Below are 23,911 nucleotides of genomic sequence, written 5' to 3'. Positions count from 1 at the left end.
GGAGAATGGACCTCATCAGGCTAGTGTTATCAGGGACCTCATTGGTGGAGAATGGACCTCATCAGGCTAGTGTTATCAGGGACCGCATCGGTGGAGACAGAGAATGGACCTCATCAGGCTAGTGTTATCAGGGACCTCATCGGTGGAGAATGGACCTCATCAGGCTAGTGTTATCAGGGACCTCATCAGTGGAAACAGAGAATGGACCTCATCAGGCTAGTGTTATCAGGGACCACATCGGTGGAGAATGGACCTCATCAGGCTAGTGTTATCAGGACCGCATCGGTGGAGACAGAAAATGGACCTCATCAGGCTAGTGTTATCAGAACCGCATCGGTGGAGACAGAGAATGGACCTCATCAGGCTAGTGTTATCAGGGACCTCATCGGTGGAGACAGAGAATGGACCTCATCAGGCTAGTGTTATCAGGGACCTCATCGGTGGAGACAGAGAATGGACCGCATCGGTGGAGACAGAGAATGGACCTCATCAGGCTAGTGTTATCAGGGACCTCATCGGTGTAGACGGAGAATGTCATGGAGGAGTTTTCTGATGTTTTTACAGGAATAGGATTATTCCCAGGAGAATGTACCAGTCACCTTGACCCAAAGCAAACCCCTGTGGTCTACCCACCGAGAAAGATATCCCCTTGCTCTCCGCGCCCGTCTGAAGAAAGAGTTGGAGAGCGCATGGAGCAATCTGATATCGTCACCAAGGTCAGTTGTTGACGAGCCGCAGACATCGCTCAATTCCTTCCCAGCACCAACCAGCAGCTGCTCCCTGAGGTCGTCAGCTACAACGAAGTGTTTTGCAAAACGGGCACAGAGACGACAACACTAAAAGAGGTACTACGACAGGTCAGCTAGACCGCTGCCACCACTGAATGAACGGAGAGTCGGGTTAGAATCCAGGAGGCCTCTGGGAACCAGCAGTCGTCATCCAACCAGGTGACACCTGAACGTTCCTTTTCACGTCCGCACCGCAGAAGGATCGTCGTCACCTACTGAACAAAAGAAAAACACACAGTGACGGGATTAACTGTTCTCCCTGAAAGAGAATGTGATGGACTGAACATCACAACACACACACACACACACACACCATGCTTACCCGAAAACACCACAACAAATGTTAACTGACACCGAAGCATGCTCAGCTTCATACCACACAAGGCCAGGAAGAGAGGTCAAGCCCAGAACTGTCCTAGACCTGTTAAATGTCAAAGGGTGGATCGCTCCCCTGAAAGAGTTCCAGCCTGTAAACTGGTTATTAAACAGTTGAACTTTGAGAAGCTTTGATATTGCATGTCTTTCAAATGTTGTCATGGCTACGGTGAAATGCAGAGTTGCTGAGAAATCTTGGTACTAAAACAGTGTTTCAGAGTCTGTTATGTTGACGCGGTACGTAATTGGTACAGTATACATGAAGAGGACCAGAAGAAGACTGGCCACCCCTCAGAGTCTGGTTCCTCTCTAGGTTTCTTCCTAGGTTTTTGGCCTTCCTAGGGAGTTTTTCCTAGCCACGGTGCTTCTACACCTGCATTGCTTGTTGTTTTGGGGGTTTTAGGCTGGGGTTTCTGTACAGCACTTTGAGATATCAGCTGATGTAAGAAGGGCTTTATAAATACATTAGATTTAACATGGTTACTTACCTTGAGTTCATACTACAGAGCATGTATTCAAATAAAATGCTTGAAAATATGTAGAACATTTTTATTAAAATTTTTTTTTGTTTTTTAAGTAATAAGGGGGATGTAATATTCATGTGTGTTAACATACTGTATTGTAATTGGTTCGCGTTCGAATGTCATATACTGTGCTGTGATTTGTTGAGACCACCCAGGCCGTGAGGTCATTGCAGTTGATCGTTGCCGGAGACACATGACAGTCAGGGAAAACACTTTAAATTGCTATGGATTGAAAATGAAGATGGCCAATCCCTAAACCAAATCAATTAAAAAAAATATAATTTTAGCAAATTTAACTCTCTTACTTGTTTTTCTAAAAAAAAAATATATTACCAAGAAAGATATTCGATTAGTAATATGATTCAGCAATACCTGTTGATTTTCTGTTCACAGTACATAGTATCTGTACTGTGAACAGCAAATCAACATCCCCCCTGAACTACCAGACATTCTCAAACAGTTCACCAAAGCTGCAATCAGAACCCAACCCCATGACATACTACAGTGGTCTGCAGCGTACTTCTCTGCCCTGTCCAAAGGAGAAACTCTGCCCTGTCCAAAGGAGACACTCTGCCCCGTCCAAAGGAGACACTCTGCCCTGTCCAAAGGAGACACTCTGCCCTGTCCAAAGGAGACACTCTGCCCTGTCCAAAGGAGACACTCTGCCCTGTCCAAAGGAGACACTCTGCCCTGTTTAAAGGAGGCACTCTGCCCTGTCCAAAGGAGACACTCTGCCCTGTTTAAAGGAGTCACTCTGCCCTGTTTAAAGGAGACACTCTGCCCTGTCCAAAGGAGACACTTTGCCCTGTCCAAAGGAGACTCTCTGCCCTGTCCAAAGGAGATTATCTGCCCTGTTTAAAGGAGACACTCTGCCCGGCCAAAGGAGGCATTCTGCCCTGTCCAAAGGAGTCACTTCCCTCAGAGCAGCTGGACACTCTGCTGGCCCTGGGGAACTTCAACGACAACATCCACCGGATGCACTTCTTCGCTCTGGGCTGCAGTGCTCTGGGAGGGACCATCATCAATGCCCTGAGGTATGTGTGTGAGATCCTAACGGGGAATGAGGAGGGTGGAGCGGAGAGAGGATCCCCTTTGATTCGTTCATAGGGCTGTACACTTACCTGGATGGAGAGATCCCCCAGGACCAGATAAGACAGCTCCATAAGCAGCCTGCAGGAGTCTGTCACCAAGCAGAATGGGATGACTCAGCTGGCCAACTTCTACAGCTGCAAAAAAAAAAAATTATAATAGGAGAGATTGAGGGAGAGAGTAAAAGGACAGGAAAGAGCAGGAAGAAACAGAGAGTAGCAGGAAGAAACAGAGAGTAGCAGGAAGAAACAGAGAGTAGCAGGAAGAAACAGAGAGTAGCAGGAAGAAACAAAGAGTAGCAGGAAGAAACAAAGAGTAGCAGGAAGAAACAGAGAGTAGCAGGAAGAAACAGAAAGTAGCAGGAAGAAACAGAGAGTAGCAGGAAGAAACAAAGAGTAGCAGGAAGAAACAAAGAGTAGCAGGAAGAAACAAAGAGTAGCAGGAAGAAACAAAGAGTAGCAGGAAGAAACAGAGAGTAGCAGGAAGAAACAGAAAGTAGCAGGAAGAAACAGAGAGTAGCAGGAAGAAACAAAGAGTAGCAGGAAGAAACAAAGAGTAGCAGGAAGAAACAGAGAGTAGCAGGAAGAAACAGAAAGTAGCAGGAAGGAACTGAGAGTAGCAGGAAGAAACAGAAAGTAGCAGGAAGAAACAGAGAGTAGCAGGAAGAAACAAAGAGTAGCAGGAAGAAACAGAGAGTAGCAGGAAGAAACAGAAAGTAGCAGGAAGGAACTGAGAGTAGCAGGAAGGAACTGAGAGTAGCAGGAAGAAACTGAGAGTAGCAGGAAGAAACAAAGAGTAGCAGGAAGAAACAAAGAGTAGCAGGAAGAAACAAAGAGTAGCAGGAAGAAACAAAGAGTAGCAGGAAGAAACAGAGAGTAGCAGGAAGAAACAGAGAGTAGCAGGAAGAAACAGAAAGTAGCAGGAAGGAACTGAGAGTAGCAGGAAGAAACTGAGAGTAGCAGGAAGAAACAAAGAGTAGCAGGAAGAAACAGAAAGTAGCAGGAAGGAACTGAGAGTAGCAGGAAGAAACTGAGAGTAGCAGGAAGAAACAAAGAGTAGCAGGAAGAAACAAAGAGTAGCAGGAAGAAACAAAGAGTAGCAGGAAGAAACAAAGAGTAGCAGGAAGAAACAGAGAGTAGCAGGAAGAAACAGAGAGTAGCAGGAAGAAACAGAGAGTAGCAGGAAGAAACAGAGAGTAGCAGGAAGAAACAGAGAGTAGCAGGAAGAAACAGAGAGTAGCAGGAAGAAACAGAGAGTAGCAGGAAGAAACAGAGAGTAGCAGGAAGAAACAGAGAGTAGCAGGAAGGAACTGACTTTACTACTTATTCTACAAATAAATAGTCTTCTCTAAAAAAACAATGTTTTTTTTAAAGTCAGAGTATGTTTTAGTATTTTCTCATTAATACCTGCATTCTGTTTTGTATGATGTAACAATTTAAATTGTTGATCTGTATTTTGAATAAAAAAATAAATACCCCCCCCCCCCAAAAAAAAAACACATGGCAGTTAAATAGCTAATAAAGGGCTACATTTTATTATTTTGTACAAAGACTGTGAAACAAGACACCTAGCTGTCATCTCTGTGGTCAAAAACTCAGTTAAGAAAGCAGTCAAGCCCTGATTGGAACAAAAACCTGACCAATGGCGTTTCAATAGACTGCTACAGGCTATGTTCATTGGCTTGAATTTCCCCCTGTTTTATATAATTATAGTAAGCAGTTGCGAGAGCAACATTTTATTTTGGAGAGCAAACTGGAAAATTGTTGTGAGAGGCAGAGGAGACAGCCGTGTTTGTGAGAGTGCAGTCATTTCTGAGTCTGGACATGGAGTACAAGCATTTCGCTACACTCGCATTAACATCTGCTAACCATGTGTATGTGGCCAATAAAATTTGATTTAGTACGTATTTCTTGAGGGGAACAAAAATCTCTGCTCTCGGATTAATTTACTGCGCGTGGCACTGCAGTTCTGCTCGTTCAAAATCACGCTCACAAACCCTCATGTTTAATTTGCACGCATCACGCTGGCCTGCGCTCCTCTGCTCGCTCGACCACAGTTCTTTTCAATTCAATTTAAGGGGCTTTATTGGCTTGGGAAACATTGCCAAAGCAAGGGAAATAGATCAACAAAAGGGATGTAAACAATAAAAAAATGAACAGTAAACATTACACAAAAGTTCCAAAATAATGAAGACGTGTCAAATGTCATTAAGTCTAATTTTCACCTGTTTTGTAACGATGTGCAAATAGTTAAAATAAATAAATATGGTTAGTATGTATACAATGGTGTTTGTTCTTCACTGGCTGCCCTTTGGTGGCAACGGGTCACACATATTGCTGCTGTGACGGCACACTGTGGTATTTCACCCGATAGAATTTATTAAAATTGGATTTGTTTTTTATGGGTCTGTGTAATGTGTAGCATTGGGGAAAGTAGTGGTATGTGTTCATTGTAAGGGTGCCCATGGGGCTGGGGATCAGAAATGTCCCGTGGGAGATAGAGGCAGGTTGAGGTTTCCAGGGTTAGAGTAGTGCAGTAGTTGACCTATGCTGAGGTAGTGAAGAAAGTAGAGGAAGATGAGTCAATGTGGAGGGATCCTGAGAGGAGGGGTGTGACTAGTAGATCTGTACCAGAACAGAGGGAGGGATCCTGAGAGGGGTGTGACTAGTAGATCTGTACCAGAACAGAGGGAGGGATCCTGAGAGGAGAGGTGAGAGTAGTAGATCTGTACCAGAACAGAGGGAGTGATCCTGAGAGGAGAGGTGTGACTAGTAGATCTGTACCAGAACAGAGGGAGGGATCCTGAGAGGAGGGGTGTGACTAGTAGATCTGTACCAGAACAGAGGGAGTGATCCTGAGAGGAGAGGTGTGACTAGTAGATCTGTACCAGAACAGAGGGAGGGATCCTGAGAGGAGGGGTGTGACTAGTAGATCTGTACCAGAACAGAGGGAGGGATCCTGAGAGGAGTGGTGTGACTAGTAGATCTGTACCAGAACAGAGGGAGGGATCCTGAGAGGAGGGGTGTGACTAGTAGATCTGTACCAGAACAGAGGGAGGGATCCTGAGAGGAGGGGTGTGACTAGTAGATCTGTACCAGAACAGAGGGAGGGATCCTGAGAGGAGAGGTGTGACTAGTAGATCTGTACCAGAACAGAGGGAGGGATCCTGAGAGGAGAGGTGTGACTAGTAGATCTGTACCAGAACAGAGGGAGGGATCCTGAGAGGAGGGGTGTGACTAGTAGATCTGTACCAGAACAGAGGGAGGGATCCTGAGAGGAGAGGTGTGACTAGTAGATCTGTACCAGAACAGAGGGAGGGATCCTGAGAGGAGGGGTGTGACTAGTAGATCTGTACCAGAACAGAGGGAGGGATCCTGAGAGGAGAGGTGTGACTAGTAGATCTGTACCAGAACAGAGGGAGGGATCCTGAGAGGAGAGGTGTGACTAGTAGATCTGTACCAGAACAGAGGGAGGGATCCTGAGAGGAGAGGTGTGACTAGTAGATCTGTACCAGAACAGAGGGAGGGATCCTGAGAGGAGTGGTGTGACTAGTAGATCTGTACCAGAACAGAGGGAGGGATCCTGAGAGGAGAGGTGTGACTAGTAGATCTGTATCAGAACAGAGGGAGTGATCCTGAGAGGAGAGGTGTGACTAGTAGATCTGTACCAGAACAGAGGGAGTGATCCTGAGAGGAGAGGTGTGACTAGTAGATCTGTACCAGAACAGAGGGAGGGATCCTGAGAGGAGTGGTGTGACTAGTAGATCTGTACCAGAACAGAGGGAGGGATCCTGAGAGGAGAGGTGTGACTAGTAGATCTGTACCAGAACAGAGGGAGTGATCCTGAGAGGAGAGGTGTGACTAGTAGATCTGTACCAGAACAGAGGGAGGGATCCTGAGAGGAGTGGTGTGACTAGTAGATCTGTACCAGAACAGAGGGAGGGATCCTGAGAGGAGGGGTGTGACTAGTAGATCTGTACCAGAACAGAGGGAGGGATCCTGAGAGGGGTGTGACTAGTAGACCTGTACCAGAACAGAGGGAGGGATCCTGAGAGGAGGGGTGTGACTAGTAGATCTGTACCAGAACAGAGGGAGGGATCCTGAGAGGAGGGGTGTGACTAGTAGATCTGTACCAGAACAGAGGGAGGGATCCTGAGAGGAGAGGTGTGACTAGTAGATCTGTACCAGAACAGAGGGAGGGATCCTGAGAGGAGGGGTGTGACTAGTAGATCTGTACCAGAACAGAGGGAGGGATCCTGAGAGGGGTGTGACTAGTAGACCTGTACCAGAACAGAGGGAGGGATCCTGAGGAGGGGTGTGACTAGTAGATCTGTACCAGAACAGAGGGAGGGATCCTGAGAGGAGGGGTGTGACTAGTAGATCTGTACCAGAACAGAGGGAGGGATCCTGAGAGGAGAGGTGTGACTAGTAGATCTGTACCAGAACAGAGGGGGTGATCCTGAGAGGAGTGGTGTGACTAGTAGATCTGTACCAGAACAGAGGGAGGGATCCTGAGAGGAGGGGTGTGACTAGTAGATCTGTACCAGAACAGAGGGAGGGATCCTGAGAGGAGAGGTGTGACAAGTAGATCTGTACCAGAACAGAGGGAGTGGTCCTGAGAGGAGAGGTGTGACTAGTAGATCTGTACCAGAACAGAGCGATAAACCAACAAGTGATATATGTTTCAGTAAGATTGGATTTATAGCATTTATAGCAATGGTTATCAACTGTACTGCAGGGATGGAACGTAAAGTTGCAGAAAATGGAGGTTGGGAAAGGGGGATACCTAGTCAGTTGTCCAACTGAATGTATTCATCTGAAATGTGTCTTCTGCATTTAACCCTCTGAATCAGAGGTTGTGGTGGCAGCTACAGAGAGGTATTTGAGTGTGTGAGACTTGACATCAGAAGAGTTACAGGGTGTGTTAAGTGGTGGTGTCCCGTCCTTTCAGGTTGTTGGCCTGAAGTAGGACTAAATATATTTAAATAGTGGAGTGGGGTGGTGTTATTTTGTATTATTTGAGTTATTATTATGATTTTTTTTTAAAGGTGTGAGGGTTGTGTTTAGTGTCACAGTCTATCAGGCCTTCGACGACTGGAATTGCCCACCCCTGTGTTAGATGGTAGACACAGGTAACTTCCACAAAGATGTGAACGATCTGAGAGACAAGGCAAGAAGGGCATTCTATGCCATCAAAAGGAACATACATTTCAACATACCAATTAGGATTTGGCTAAAAGTACTTGAATCAGTCATAGAGCCCATTGCCCTTTATAGTTGTGAGGTCTGGGGTCCGCTCACCAACCAAGACTTCACAAAATGGGACAAACACCAAATTGAGACTCTGCATGCAGAATTCTGCAAAACTATCCTCCGTGTACAACGTAGAACACCAAATAATGCATGCAGAGCAGAATTAGGCCGATACCCACTAATTATCAAAATACAGAAAAGAGCCGTTAAATTCTATAACCACCTAAAAGGAAGCGATTCCCAAACCTTCCATAACAAAGCCATCACCTACAGAGAGATGAACCTGGAGAAGAGGCCCCTAAAGCAAGCTGGTCCTGGGGCTCTGTTCACAAACACAAACACACCCTACAGAGCCCCAGGACAACAGCACAATTAGACCCAACCAAATCATGAGAAAACAAAAAGATAATTACTTGACACATTGGAAAGAATTAACAAAAAAACAGAGCAAACTAGAATGCTATTTGGCCCTACACAGAGAGTACACAGCGGCAGAATACCTGACCACTGTGACTGACCCAAAATTAAGGAAAGCTTTGACTATGTACAGACTCAGTGAGCATAGCCTTGCTATTGAGAAAGGCCGCCGTAGGCAGACATGGCTCTCAAGAGAAGACAGGTTATGTGCTCACTGCCCACAAAATTAGGTGGAAACTGAGCTGCACTTCCTAACCTCCTGCCCAATGTATGACCATATTAGAGAGACATATTTCCCTCAGATTACACAGATCCACAAAGAATTTGAAAACAAATCCAATTTTGATAAACTCCCATATCTACTGGGTGAAATTCCACAGTGTGCCATCACAGCAGCAAGATTTGTGACCTGTTGCCACAAGAAAAGGGCAACCAGTGAAGAACAAACACCATTGTAAATACAACCCATATTTATGCTTATTTATTTTATCTTGTGTCCTTTAACCATTTGTACATTGTTAAAACACTGTATATATATATATAATATGACATTTGTAATGTCTTTATTGTTTTGAAACTTCTGTATGTGTAATGTTTACTGTTAATTTGTATTGTTTATTTCACTTTATATATTCACTTTATATATTATCTACCTCACTTGCTTTGGCAATGTTAACACGTTTCCCATGCCAATAAAGCCCTTGAATTGAATTGGTAGGGGTTTTATTTTTCAAGCAAAGTGTAAGGGAGTTGTACTCCCAGTCTAGTAGGTGGCGGTAATGTAACATTCATTGGATGCCAACCGCCGTTAAACCTCATCGAAGAAGAACTGCGAATTTGAAGTAAAATCAGGAAATCTGTGATTATCAGGTCGGAACTCCAGTTTATACCCGAGTTTATAAACTTGAAATTCCGAGTTGGATGACCGTTCAAAAAAATATCCCCCCCCCCCCCCCCCCACGTTGGAGCTCGTTTCTTCCCAAGTACCCAGTTGTCTTGGAACGACTGAAGTCAGAGATGCCCGAGTTCCCAGTTGTTTTGAACGCAACATCCTTTTTTTGCCCTTGTCTGCGTTCTGTAGTTTCTCGCTTCCCTCTAGAAGGCAACGGGTGACAGTTCTCTGTGGTTATAGATATCAGCCAGCAAAGCAACACAAACATGGCGTTCACATTCGCGGCCTTTTGTTACATGCTTGCGCTATTGCTTACGGCCGCTCTCATTTTCTTCGCTATTTGGCATGTAAGTAGCTATATTGGTATCATAATCAAATAGTATGACTTGAACTATAGTGATGTAGCTAGGCAATATAGATAACCAACGTTTTGCAATGAACCATTTGCAAACAGGCTTGTCATTCGTTAGTTTAATAACTAACCAAGAATGAATGGCACCGTACATCCGCGCTGTTTGACCGAAAAGACCGAGTCGTTTTGTTTTCATTCGCTATCAAATAATATCTGGCCTACCTTTTCTAAACAAACCTTTTTGTTAAACTCCGAATTTAAACGTCAGCCAGCTAGTAAACTATATCGATATTCGTTAACGTTACCAGAGCTGGCTAAATGGTAACGCTATTAGTTTATACTAGCTAGGTAACTAATTATACTGAACAAAAATTATAAACGCAACAATTAACGATTTTAATGAGTTACAGTTCATATAAGGAAATCTCTTATTGAAATAAATACATTATATGGCCTTAATCGCAGCCAATACGCCCAGCCAATCAGAATGAGTTTTCCCCCCACTAAAGAGGGCTTATATACTAATACTCAGTTTCATCAGCTCTCCCGGTGGCTTGTCAGACGAACCCGGATGTGGAGGTCCTGGGCAGGCGTGGTAACACGTGGTCTGCTGTTTTGACGAAGATTAGACATATTCTCTAAAACGATGGAGGTGGCTTATGGTAGAGAAATGATCTGGTGGACATTCCTGCAGTCAGCATGCCAGTTGCACTCTCCCTCAATTTGAGACATCTGTGTCATTGATGTGACAAAACTGCACATTTTAGGGGCCTTTTATTGTCCCCAACACAAGGTAACATCTGTGTAATGATCATGCTGTTGAATCCGCTTCTTGATAGGCCACACCTGTCAGGTGGATGGATTTTTTTTTAAGCAAAGGAGAAATGCTCACTAACAGGGATGTAAACAAATTTGTGCAGAAAATTAGAGAAATAAGCTTTTTGTGTGTGAATGGAACATTTCTGGGATCTTTTATTTCAGCTCATGAAACATGGGACCAACACTTTGGGTTTATATTTTTGTTCGGTGTAGTTAACATTAGCTTCCTACATTTCAAACGGGTGAACACGGTAGTTGACTAGCAAACTAAACTAGCTAGTTTATGCAGTCTTTGGCGTGCGTGAGCAGTGTGGGTGCAATAATTGAATAACTTGTGTTTAAATGTATTTTGCAACGCTCGCGCACGCGGCGCGGTCAGCATGTTATGCTTGTTGTACCAGCCATTGTTGTAGGCAAGTTGTACCGGAGGACATTGAAATAATAAATAGGAGGATATGTATTCTCTATGAAAGACAACAGCTGTCCCTCATTGCATATGGCCAACATTGTTACATTTGCAATCTGCAGCCTTTGTTTTTGTTCAATGGTCCAGTTGTCTTTGTCAAACAAGAATGGGGAAGAAGTAATTTACTTACACAGGCACATGTTCTCTTTCTCTCCAGATCATCGCATTTGATGAACTGAAGACTGATTACAAGAATCCCATAGACCAATGTAACACATTAAATCCGGTAGGTATAGACTTAATGGTTGCAGGTGACATCTTTCTCCTGACTTCATCGACTGCATACTGATCTGCTTTCTACAATATGTGCGGTCAGGCTGGATGAGGTTACGGCCTGGAGGTCAGGCTGGATGAGGTTGCGGCCTGGCGTATAGACTTAATGGCGTATAGAATTAAGTATAGACTTAATGGTTGCAGGTGACATCTTTCTCCTGACTTCATCGACTGCATACTGATCTGCTTTCTACAATATGTGCGGTCAGGCTGGATGAGGTTACGGCCTAGCGGCCAGGCTGGATGAGGTTGCGGTCAGGCGGTCAGGCTGGATGAGGTTGCGTCAGAGTGTGTGAGGTTGCGGCCTGGCGGTCAGGCTGGATGAGGTTGCGGTCAGGTTGGATGAGGTTGCGGTCAGAGTGTGTGAGGTTGCGGTCAGGCTGGATGAGGTTGCGGCCTGGCGGTCAGGCTGGATGAGGTTGCGGTCAGGCTGGATGAGGTTGCGGCCTAGCGGTCAGGCTGGATGAGGTTGCGGCCTGGCGGTGGAGGGTTGCGGTGGATGAGGTTGCGGTCAGGCTGGATGAGGTTGCGGTCAGGCTGGATGAGGTTGCGGTCAGGCTGGATGAGGTTGCGGTCAGGCTGGATGAGGTTGCGGTCGGTCAGGTGTGAGGTTACGGCCTAGCGGTCAGGCTGGATGAGGTTGCGGTCAGGCTGGATGAGGTTGCGGTCAGGCTGGATGAGGTTGCGGCCTAGCGGTCAGGCTGGATGAGGTTGCGGTCAGGCTGGATGAGGTTGCGGTCCGGCTGGAAGAGGTTGCGGTCCTAGCGGTCAGGCTGGATGAGGTTGCGGTCGGTCAGGCTGGATGAGGTTGCGGTCAGGTTGTGATGAGGTTGCGGTCAGGCTGGATGAGGTTGCGGTCAGGCTGGATGAGGTTGCGGTCAGGCTGGATGAGGTTGCGGTCAGGCTGGAGGAGGTTGCGGTCCGGCTGGGTGAGGTTGCGGCCTGGCGGTCAGGCTGGATGAGGTTGCGGTCAGAGTGTGTGAGGTTGCGGCCTGGCGGTCAGGCTGGATGAGGTTGCGGTCAGGCTGGATGAGGTTGCGGTCAGGCTAGATGAGGTTGCGGTCAGGCTGGATGAGGTTGCGGTCCGGCTGGAGGAGGTTGCGGTCCGGCTGGAGGAGGTTGCGGTCAGGCTGTCAGGCTGGATGAGGTTGCGGTCAGGCTGGATGAGGTTGCGGTCAGGCTGGATGAGGTTGCGGTCAGGCTGGAGGAGGTTGCAGTCCGGCTGGGTGAGGTTGCGGCCTGGCGGTCAGGCTGGATGAGGTTGCGGTCAGAGTGTGTGAGGTTGCGGCCTGGCGGTCAGGCTGGATGAGGTTGCGGTCAGGCTGGATGAGGTTGCGGTCAGGCTGGATGAGGTTGCGGTCAGGCTGGAGGAGGTTGCGGTCAGGCTGGATGAGGTTGCGGTCCGGCTGGAGGAGGTTGCGGTCCGGCTGGAGGAGGTTGCGGTCAGGCTGGATGAGGTTGCGGTCAGGCTGGATGAGGTTGCGGTCAGAGTGTGTGAGGTTGCGGCCTGGCGGTCAGGCTGGATGAGGTTGCGGTCAGGCTGGATGAGGTTGCGGTCCGGCTGGAGGAGGTTGCGGTCCGGCTGGAGGAGGTTGCGGTCCGGCTGGAGGAGGTTGCGGTCCGGCTGGAGGAGGTTGCGGTCCGGCTGGAGGAGGTTGCGGTCCGGCTGGAGGAGGTTGCGGTCCGGCTGGATGAGGTTGCGGTCCGGCTGGATGAGGTTGCGGTCAGGCTGGAGGAGGTTGCGGCTGGATTGCTTCCTGTGCTGCACTGTTGTTAATCTATAGTGATCTTGTCAGCTGTCAAACTCTTAACACTTTAACTTTTTTTTTAATGTACTATTTTTAATGGCATGAAGACTGTTGAAAAGGTCAAAAAGATGAAAATAATTGAATGTTTGTACCAATCTCCGATATAAAATGCCATTTCGGTCTCCAGTCGGTCACTTCTGCACATGGGGAGTGTTTGCAAACGTCTTTTTCAGTCAACGAATCTCAAGAGGCGTTGGACTAATTTCCAGCAGGGTTATTGATTCAAGCCTCAAGGTTCTGCGCTCATTGGAATTAGAAATGACCTGGCATTACCGACCAGGCTCTATGAGGTTCATAGGATGTCTTGTCTGAGACCGTCAGACCTCAACTCAGTCAGGCTAACATCCTCAGGAGTTGAGTCCAGAGTCCAAAGTTAAGTAAATGGGGGGGGGGGGGACGACAGTCATGTGTACAACATGTCTCAATGTCACTACGTTGCATTACTTCCTGTGTGTGTGCCTGTGTCTGACTGTGTCTGTCTCTGTGTGTGTGTGTGTGCCCAGCGTGTTTTCCCCATGAGATCTTTAATGATTAGAGAGGACAGTATAGCTTTGTAGGGTAGACGGGAGGTTCTACCAGACTTCTATGTTTCCATGTATGTAGAGGGCTCGTCATTGTTTTCATTTTTTAAAAGTTTCATTCCAAAAATGTTGAAACATCAAAGTGTAATGAAAGTTGGGGGTGAAGATTAAATAATTTTAAGAGAAATCTTTTTTCAAGCTGCGCTGAAATGTATTTGGGGACACTTTTATTCTAAACATTAAGCCTGCATCCCTATGAGCTCTGGTCTAAAGTAGTGCACTATATAAGGAATAGGGTTCCATAGGGCTCACAGGAAGAGGGTTCATCAAAAGCATTGGGACGTGCAGAGACACATGGACGTAGGTACCAATGTTGTTATTGATGAACGCAGTGCTACATACAGAGAGAGGTTAACTGAAAAGACATGCAATAGGGTGCCATAAGGGCGGCAGGGTAGCCTAGCGGTTAGAGCGTACTGGAAGTAGTGCACTATAAACAAATGTGTCTTTCTGCCTCCTGAACAAGGCAGGTTAACCCACTGTTCCTAGACCAGTTAACCCACTGTTCCTAGACCAGTTAACCCACTGTTCCTAGACCAGTTAACCCACTGTTCCTACACCAGTTAACCCACTGTTCCTAGACCAGTTAACCCACTGTTCCTAGACCAGTTAACCCAAACAACAAAATGACCGTCATTGAAAATAATATTGCCTAGTTAAACGAAGGTCACAAAAACGAATAACAAAATGACCCTTGTAATATCCCTAATATAAAATTACCCATTATGGGGCGGCAGGGTAGCGTAGTGGTTAGAGCGTTGGGCTAGTAACCGGAAGGTTCAAATCCCCGAGCTGACAAGGTACAAATCTGTCGTTCTGCCCCTGAACAAGGAAGTTAACCCACTGTTCCTAGGCCGTCATTGAAAATAAGAATTTGTTCTTTAACTGACTTGCCTAGTTAAATAAAGGTAAAATATATATATATATAAAAAAAATAGTAATTCACTAATAATTACCCATTATACCCATGATTTACTATTAAATCATACCAACTTTTCCCAAGGAGATAATTTTATTAAATCAACGTTTTTGAAGTAGGGTTTAGCCTACATTTTAGTTCTGAGAATACTAGGCTATAATATTTAACGAGTAGTCTAGTCACACTGACAGATCTCCTACAGTTGATCGTGGGATTTTGTGAGGACAGACAGGAGGCTCTTTTAAACCAAGAGTTTATGGGATTAAATAACACATTAACTGTGGGTCTCAGGACTGGTTAATCCGTGCTTTGTGTTCCCCTAGCCTGGACTATTCAGCTGTAGTGTCGCACGACAACCATACTGCCTTGCTATGATTTAAGGCAAAACAAAAAGCAGCTGAAGAAGAAGAAGAATCAGTAACAAAATAATGAAATGCTGTAAAATGTTGAGTATTTTTTTCCTTCTTTCTAGACTTGTGTTTTTAAGGGTCGTTTGCGAACACGACAGTAGATGTTCAGTTAAAACAGTTGAGCCAAAAATCACATCTGGGGTTCGGGAACGGAGAATCTTTACACCCTCTTTTTTTTTAAGAGGTCACTGATTGGATAGTAAAGACATTAGGAGGTCACTGATTGGATAGTAAAGACATTAGGAGGTCACTGATTGGATAGTAAATACATTAGGAGGAGTTACCTTACAGAAAACCAATTGATTCATCTAGGCGTAGTACACCTCCCAAATGGCACCCTGTTCACTACGGGCGGGCGGGCCCTGGTAATAAATAGGTAGTATGGTGGCATTTTGGAAGCAATCATACTTTTCATTTTTTTTCTGTTCAAGATGGGCGTTTGTACACTTGCAGTTTAATTTACGGTTTAACATTTGGTTTGCCAATTTCACCCTAAATTGTTTCGGTTAATTTTCACTCAGTTCAGTTCTCTGCTATGGACATTTTATATAGGCTATAGCGCACTATAGTGTTTCCTGCTGGGAAAATGTGTAGGGGGGGGGGGGGTCGCAGATCCCCCTGTTTTGGGCGGACAAAGGTCCCCCCCCCCTGGATTATGTAGGAGGACTGAGATTATGTAGGAGGACTGAGATTATGCAGGAGGACTGAGAAGCTCAGTTCTAGTTTCTTTAGAGGACATTCTACTCCAAAAATAATTAAAATAAAATGATGCTGATGCCATATAAAATAGAATTTCCACCTCCAGAAATGAGCCCAATAACATATTGATAAAATGTTTTGTACAAATCATTTTAACATATTGGACCATCCATTTAGCCTATGCATGGTCCATATTATTATTGACATGCCTAGTTTACCTTTTATTGAAAAAAAAAAAAAATGATTAGGTATGCTGTTAGCAATAAGCATTATCACCTATATAAATAAACAGGCTGAAATATGGGGTCGCCAGTCTGTTGGTTTAATCATTAGTAGCGAAGCAGGTCAACTGGAAAACAAATAATCTGGCGGGTGGAATGAAAACGCTTTCAACGTGTGGGTGTTGGCTCGTGGGTCACAACAATTATATTGCCGTTTGGAATCATTTTTAAATAAAATACACTTTTTAAAAACGCAGGAGCTTGTTGCGAATTCCATTCTGTGAGCGGCGAGGCAGGCACAAGTCTACCAGCATAGTGTGTAGTAGGGAATTGTCACTTGTGTGCTGCGAAAATATTCTACATTGTCGACGCGCAGGGTTTATGTTCTCTCTATGCATGTGAGAATACGACACGTTGCCAAGTTTACTTTCCTTGGATAGCCTAGCTTATGCTGACATGGCTAACGTAAGCCTAACCGGAGAAATAAAACGTTTCTGATAAGGGAATAGGCTACAACGTCCCGGTGGAAACGGGTGAGCGAGGACAACGCGGTAGATGGTTACGCAGCCTGCACAAAGTGCAAGCATGTAGGCTGATTTGTTTTCAATAATTGTTAATAAGTCTATTACATTATTTTTTATGTAACTAGATAAGTCAATTAAAAAAAAAAACATTATTCGCAATAACGGCCTACACCGGTATAAACCCGGAAGACGGGACTCCCAATCAATGCCGGTTGTGATACAGCCTGACAGTGCCACAGCTAAATTACTTCAGCGGAAATGCTATTGGCCAGGGATCATAAGGAATAGGGTTCCATTTGAGACGTAGACATACATCTAGTCTAGTGTAACATGACATCTACTATCACATGTTTCAATGTAGCACTACTGTCTGTCTAGTAATGTTATGGAAGCTACTGTCTAGTAATGTTATGGAAGCTACTGTCTATTAATGTTATAGAAGCTACTGTCTAGTAATGTTATAGAAGCTACTGTCTAGTAATGTTATGGAAGCTACTGTCTAGTAATGTTATAGAAGCTACTGTCTAGTAATGTTATGGAAGCTACTGTCTATTAATGTTATAGAAGCTACTGTCTAGTAATGTTATGGAAGCTACTGTCTAGTAATGTTATGGAAGCTACTGTCTATTAATGTTATAGAAGCTACTGTCTAGTAATGTTATAGAAGCTACTGTCTAGTAATGTTATTATAAGAACATTTCGATTTAGAGCAATACAGAAATTGAATAAATTAACTGAGCAAACTAGAAACATTTCAATATATAAGTTTAAACATTATTTAAAAACAATTTAAATATAGTATATAGAAATGTTGTGGGACTATAGTAGATGAAGAATCAATATTTTTTAGACTGAGTATTTATTGGGTCATTATGCTAGTATATTATGTATGTTTGTAATAGTGTGTTATATGTGAAAGTGTGTTTGTATTATAAATTGTATTTTAATGTTAAGGACTCTTGGACGATTAGTCCAAATGGGGCCTAAAAGAGATCCTAATAAAATCAAATCTAGTAATGTTATAGAAACTACTGTCTAGTAATGTTATGGAAGCTACTGTCTGTGTAATAATGTTATAGAAGCTACTGTCTAGTAATGTTATGGAAGCTACTGTCTGTCTAGTAATGTTATAGAAGCTACTGTCTGTCTAGTAATGTTATGGAAGCTACTGTCTGTCTAGTAATGTTATAGAAACTACTGTCTAGTAATGTTATAGAAGCTACTGTCTGTCTAGTTATGTTATAGAAGCTACTGTCTGTCTAGTAATGTTATGGAAGCTACTGTCTGTCTAGTAATGTTATGGAAGCTACTGTCTGTCTAGTAATGTTAGGGAAGCTGCTGTCTGTCTAGTAATGTTATGGAAGCTACTGTCTGTCTAGTAATGTTATGGAAGCTACTGTCTGTCTAGTAATGTTATGGAAGCTACTGTCTGTCTAGTAATGTTAGGGAAGCTGCTGTCTGTCTAGTAATGTTATGGAAGCTACTCTCTAGTAATGTTATGGAAGCTACTGTCTGTCTAGTAATGTTATGGAAGCTACTGTCTGTCTAGTAATGTTATGGAAGCTACTGTCTGTCTAGTAATGTTAGGGAAGCTGCTGTCTGTCTAGTAATGTTATGGAAGCTACTCTCTAGTAATGTTATGGAAGCTACTGTCTGTCTCGTAATGTTATGGAAGCTACTGTCTAGTAATGTTATGGAAGCTACTGTCTGTCTAGTAATGTTATGGAAGCTACTGTCTGTCTAGTAATGTTATGGAAGCTACTGTCTAGTAATGTTATGGAAGCTACTGTCTGTCTAGTAATGTTATGGAAGCTACTGTCTGTCTAGTAATGTTATGGAAGCTACTGTCTGTCTAGTAATGTTATGGAAGCTACTGTCTAGTAATGTTATGGAAGCTACTGTCTAGTAATGTTATGAAAGCTACTGTCTGTCTAGTAATGTTATGGAAGCTACTGTCTAGTAATGTTATGAAAGCTACTGTCTAGTAATGTTATGAAAGCTACTGTCTGTCTAGTAATGTTATGGAAGCTACTGTCTAGTAATGTTATGAAAGCTACTGTCTGTCTAGTAATGTTATGGAAGCTACTGTCTAGTAATGTTATGAAAGCTACTGTCTAGTAATGTTATGGAAGCTACTGTCTAGTAATGTTATGGAAGCTACTGTCTAGTAATGTTAGGGAAGCTACTGTCTGTCTAGTAATGTTAGGGAAGCTACTGTCTAGTAATGTTAAAGAAGCTACTGTCTAGTAATGTTATGGAAGCTACTGTCTGTCTAGTAATGTTAAAGAAGCTACTGTCTGTCTAGTAATGTTAAAGAAGCTACTGTCTGTCTAGTAATGTTAAAGAAGCTACTGTCTAGTAATGTTATGGAAGCTACTGTCTAGTAATGTTATGGAAGCTACTGTCTGTCTAGTAATGTTATAGAAGCTACTGTCTAGTAATGTTATGGAAGCTACTGTCTGTCTAGTAATGTTATAGAAGCTACTGTCTGTCTAGTAATGTTAGGGAAGCTGTCTGTCTAGTAATGTTATGGAAGCTACTGTCTAGTCATGTTATGGAAGCTACTGTCTGTCTAGTAATGTTATGGAAGCTACTGTCTGTCTAGTAATGTTAGGGAAGCTACTGTCTGTCTAGTAATGTTATAGAAGCTACTGTCTAGTAATGTTATGGAAGCTACTGTCTGTCTAGTAATGTTATAGAAGCTACTGTCTGTCTAGTAATGTTATGGAAGCTACTGTCTAGTCATGTTATGGAAGCTACTGTCTGTCTAGTAATGTTAGGGAAGCTACTGTCTGTCTAGTAATGTTATGGAAGCTACTGTCTGTCTAGTAATGTTATGGAAGCTACTGTCTGTCTAGTAATGTTATGGAAGCTACTGTCTGTATAGTAATGTTATGGAAGCTACTGTCTAGTAATGTTATGGAAGCTACTGTCTAGTAATGTTAAAGAAGCTACTGTCTGTCTAGTAATGTTATGGAAGCTACTGTCTAGTAATGTTATGGAAGCTACTGTCTGTCTAGTAATGTTATGGAAGCTACTGTCTGTCTAGTAATGTTATGGAAGCTACTGTCTGTATAGTAATGTTATGGAAGCTACTGTCTGTATAGTAATGTTATGGAAGCTACTGTCTAGTAATGTTATGGAAGCTACTGTCTAGTAATGTTAAAGAAGCTACTGTCTGTCTAGTAATGTTATGGAAGCTACTGTCTAGTAATGTTATGGAAGCTACTGTCTGTCTAGTAATGTTATGGAAGCTACTGTCTGTCTAGTAATGTTATAGAAGCTACTGTCTAGTAATGTTATGGAAGCTACTGTCTGTCTAGTAATGTTATGGAAGCTACTGTCTGTCTAGTAATGTTATGGAAGCTACTGTCTAGTAATGTTATGGAAGCTACTGTCTGTCTAGTAATGTTATGGAAGCTTCTGTCTGTCTAGTAATGTTATAGAAGCTACTGTCTAGTAATGTTATGGAAGCTACTGTCTGTCTAGTCATGTTATGGAAGCTACTGTCTAGTCATGTTATGGAAGCTTCTGTCACAAACGATGTCAAGGGAATGTCTTAACAGTGTAGGCCTAAATTGTTCTGTTAGTCCCAATATCTATTTAATTCATGCTCATGGTGTCCTCTGTACTTTAACATTTTTCTGTACAAAGGCAACAATCATTCTATGACCCAAAACAACCTGCAAGTCTTGCGTACATTTTCAGTCTCCGTCTCTAATTTCTACTGTATCTGTTTTCTACATAGCAGTGAGTACATTTTCAGTCTCTGTATCTGTTTTCTACATAGCAGTGAGTACATTTTGAGTGTATTTTCTTGAGGTCTGAAGGCAGCCGTCAGTGACTCCTGACTCTGATCTTGTTGATATCACTGTGTTGTTTACATGTTCATCCAGCTCGTACTCCCGGAGTATCTCATCCATGTGTTCTTCTGCGTGATGTTCCTGTGTGCTGCTGAGTGGCTCACCCTTGGCCTCAACATGCCACTGCTGGCCTACCACGTCTGGAGGTACGTTCAAGGGGTTTTATATGTCACTTTAAGCAATGTACACCCAGTGAACACTTTCTTTTAAAATATTCTGAACCTTATTTATATTTATTTCCGCTGCAATTTTCATGGTTCATGATTTGTTAAAACCATGTAATGAATCTCAGCCAGGATGACAGATTTGTATTTCTCTTGGATATACGCCACTTGCAATTCTGCAGTGTTGTTTCTACGGAAACCAATGTAATGGATTTAACCATGCTGACTACAGCTAAATGTGTCACATTTTCAATCAGGTTTGTGAGGAAACGTGTCCCTGTTTCTATAAATAGATGTGTTTCTATGCAGGCACATACATACTCTTTACTTTTAACAGATTCAAACCCTGTGGACCTTTTAAAAAATAAAATAGTCCCGCTGCCATGAACCAGCACGTTTCTTGGTTAATCATTTGTTGAAACACAGCAACTTGTGACTTCAATGTATCACGTTTCTCTGCAGGTATACGAGCAGGCCGGTGATGAGTGGTCCAGGCCTCTATGATCCAACTACGATCATGAACGCTGATGTCTTGGCCTACTGTCAAAAGGAGGGCTGGTGCAAACTGGCCTTCTACCTCCTCTCCTTCTTCTACTATCTCTATGGGTATGTTATTATCTCTACATCCTCTCCTTCTACTATCTCTATGGGTATGTTATCTCTACCTCCTCTCCTTCTTCTATCTCTATGGGTATGTTATTATCTCTACCTCCTCTCCTTCTTCTACTATCTCTATGGGTATGTTATTATCTCTACCTCCTTTCCTTCTTCTACTATCTCTATGGGTATGTTATTATCTCTACCTCTCCTTCTTCTACTATCGCTATGGGTATGTTATTATCTCTACCTCCTCCTTCTTCTACTATCTCTACGGGTATGTTATCTCTACCATCTCTTCCTTCTTCTACTATCTCTACGGGTATGTTATTATCTCTACCTCCTCCTTCTATCTCTATGGGTATGTTATCTCTACCTCCTCCTTCTACTATCTCTACCTCCTATCTCTATTGGTATGTTATCTCCTCCTTCTACTATCTCTATGGGTATGTTCTCTACCTCCTTCTTCTACTATCTCTATGGGTATGTTATCTCTACCTCCTTCTTTTACTGTCTCTATGGGTATGAAAGTAATAACTGATCTGCCTTAAAAGCTGTTTTTTTTTTTAGCTCATATCCTTTGTTTACCCGAAGTGTCTTAACGAATGTTAGGTTCAATGATGAGAATTTCCCCCTAAACAGTGTTCTTTTTCTTACAGGATGATCTATGTGTTGGTGAGCTCTTAGAGGGGAAAGATCTGCATGTAGGAGATAAAACTGGTTTTAGTGGCCGCAGGAGAAGCTGAAGTGGGACCTGCTGCGAAGACCGACCACTCCATGATTCAAGATGGCTGCCGTTTTCAAGAGACTGGATTGACTCAACACCAACGCAGTGCAGAGCGCCATTTAATAAACAAACATTTCTCCCTTTTTTAAAAATGAATATTGTCACAGCTGTCCTCTCGTTCAACAGTCAACACTAAATGCTTTTTGAGAGGAAGAATGACCGACCTCAGAATCATTATTTTCCATTATCTAATAATCCCAACAGATATTCGTGCCGATGTGCATCGTCAGTTTATAATATACAGACCACTCTGAATCTAACACTTTATTGACTATTAGGAAATGTGGATGTGAATTAGATGCCAAGCTTTTAAAATGTATTTAAGGTATGCAATGGTTTTTTAAAACAATTATAATTACATAGTAAAATGGTTTTCTTGTCCAGACACATTGAACACTTGAACTCACCTAAATGGGTAGAGTAGTCTTGATCACCGGGTGGAAGATGTGTTACACAGACGAGGACAATCAGTATGGTTGTCTTAAACTATTTGATATCGTTTTAGGTTTGCCATGCTTTGTCGTCTCATTCTACTTTCATAGCCCATGTCAGTAGATGCTGTTTGATGTGTGAAGATGTAGCAATCCCAAGAGATTTCTGATCATGAAAAGCTCCTTACGAGGAATACCTGTAATGAGCTCAAAGAAAAACAACTCCATAATGTTCCTTTAATCCCCCCCCCCATCTAAACAACCAACTCCATAATATTCTGTCAGTCCCCACCCCCATAATATTGTCAGTCCCCCCCCATAATATTCAGTCCCCACCCCCCCATAATATTGTCAGTCCCCACCCCCATAATATTCAGTCCCCACCCCCCCATAATATTGTCAGTCCCCACCCCCCCCATAATATTGTCAGTCCCCACCCCCCCATAATATTGTCAGTCCCCCCCATAATATTCAGTCCCCACCCCCCCCATAATATTGTCAGTCCCCACCCCCCCCATAATATTGTCAGTCCCCACCCCCCCCCATAATATTCAGTCCCCACCCCCCCCATAATATTGTCAGTCCCCCCCATAATATTGTCAGTCCCCACCCCCCCATAATATTGTCAGTCCCCCCCCCATAATATTGTCAGTCCCCCCCATAATATTCAGTCCCCACCCCCCCCCCATAATATTGTCAGTCCCCACCCCCCCCCCCCATAATATTCAGTCCCCACCCCCCCCATAATATTGTCAGTCCCCACCACCCCCCCCCCCATAATATTGTCAGTCCCCCCCCATAATATTGTCAGTCCCCACCCCCCATAATATTGTCAGTCCCCACCCCCCCCCATAATATTGTCAGTCCCCCCCATAATATTGTCAGTCCCCACCCCCCATAATATTGTCAGTCCCCACCCCCCATAATATTGTCAGTCCCCACCCCCCCATAATATTGTCAGTCCCCCCCCCATAATATTGTCAGTCCCCCCCCCCCCCATAATATTGTCAGTCCCCCCCCCCATAATATTGTCAGTCCCCCCATAATATTGTCAGTCCCCCCCATAATATTGTCAGTCCCCCCCCATAATATTGTCAGTCCGCCCCCCCCCATAATATTGTCAGTCCCCCCCCCCCCCATAATATTGTCAGTCCCCCCCATAATATTGTCAGTCCCCACCCCCCATAATATTGTCAGTCCCCACCCCCCCATAATATTGTCAGTCCCCCCCCCATAATATTGTCAGTCCCCCCCCATAATATTGTCAGTCCCCCCATAATATTGTCAGTCCCCCCCCCCCCATAATATTGTCAGTCCCCCCCCCCCCCATAATATTGTCAGTCCCCCCCCCCCCATAATATTGTCAGTTCCCCCCCCCCCCCATAATATTGTCAGTTCCCCCCCCATAATATTGCCACCATGATTAAGATGTTTTCTAGATTGAATGTTTCATAACCTGGCAGTGATGTTTTATTTTTCTCCAAGTCCTGGCAGATTTATCAGATTGTCCCTTTTTTTGTATTTCCAAATGAAAGATTGTGGGTTAACTCTCTAAAAAAGATCAAGACTGTCTTCTGTGTTTACCTGTTTTCCCACCCTGTAAAGTCATCAGAGACAAGGTTGGCATGTGTTATACATCCATATATTCAGGGCTTTAACG

At 43.8% G+C, this 23,911-nt stretch overlaps 1 protein-coding gene and 1 pseudogene across 1 annotated transcript; both read left to right on the top strand.

Annotated features, from left to right (window-relative positions):
- Window positions 1–689: 689 nt before the first annotated feature.
- LOC139383646 (ropporin-1-like protein pseudogene) lies at window positions 690–2,935 on the top strand (annotated as a pseudogene).
- Window positions 2,936–9,541: 6,606 nt separating this feature from the next.
- LOC139383465 (protein cornichon homolog 1-like) lies at window positions 9,542–22,796 on the top strand. The gene is made up of 5 exons (XM_071128010.1): window positions 9,542–9,684; window positions 11,132–11,200; window positions 20,306–20,418; window positions 20,899–21,042; window positions 21,693–22,796. Exons 1-5 carry the CDS (start codon window positions 9,604–9,606, stop codon window positions 21,718–21,720), a joined length of 435 nt encoding a protein of 144 aa, XP_070984111.1. The 5' UTR covers window positions 9,542–9,603; the 3' UTR covers window positions 21,721–22,796.
- Window positions 22,797–23,911: the final 1,115 nt, after the last annotated feature.

The sequence above is a fragment of the Oncorhynchus clarkii genome, chromosome 25 (assembly GCF_045791955.1).
Source record: "Oncorhynchus clarkii lewisi isolate Uvic-CL-2024 chromosome 25, UVic_Ocla_1.0, whole genome shotgun sequence".
Classification (NCBI taxonomy): Eukaryota; Metazoa; Chordata; class Actinopteri; order Salmoniformes; family Salmonidae; genus Oncorhynchus; species Oncorhynchus clarkii.
Note: the sequence above shows the minus strand (reverse complement) of the source record. Positions and strands in the feature narration are given on the sequence as shown.

Coding starts and splice junctions, on each gene's coding strand:
- LOC139383465 (XM_071128010.1), top strand. CDS start 9,604: ATGGCGTTCACATTCGCGGCCTTTTGTTACATGCTTGCGCTATTGCTT. Junction 20,419..20,898: donor CTGGCCTACCACGTCTGGAG/GTACGTTCAAGG, acceptor GTTTCTCTGCAG/GTATACGAGCAGGCCGGTGA. Junction 21,043..21,692: donor TTCTTCTACTATCTCTATGG/GTATGTTATTAT, acceptor TTTTTCTTACAG/GATGATCTATGTGTTGGTGA.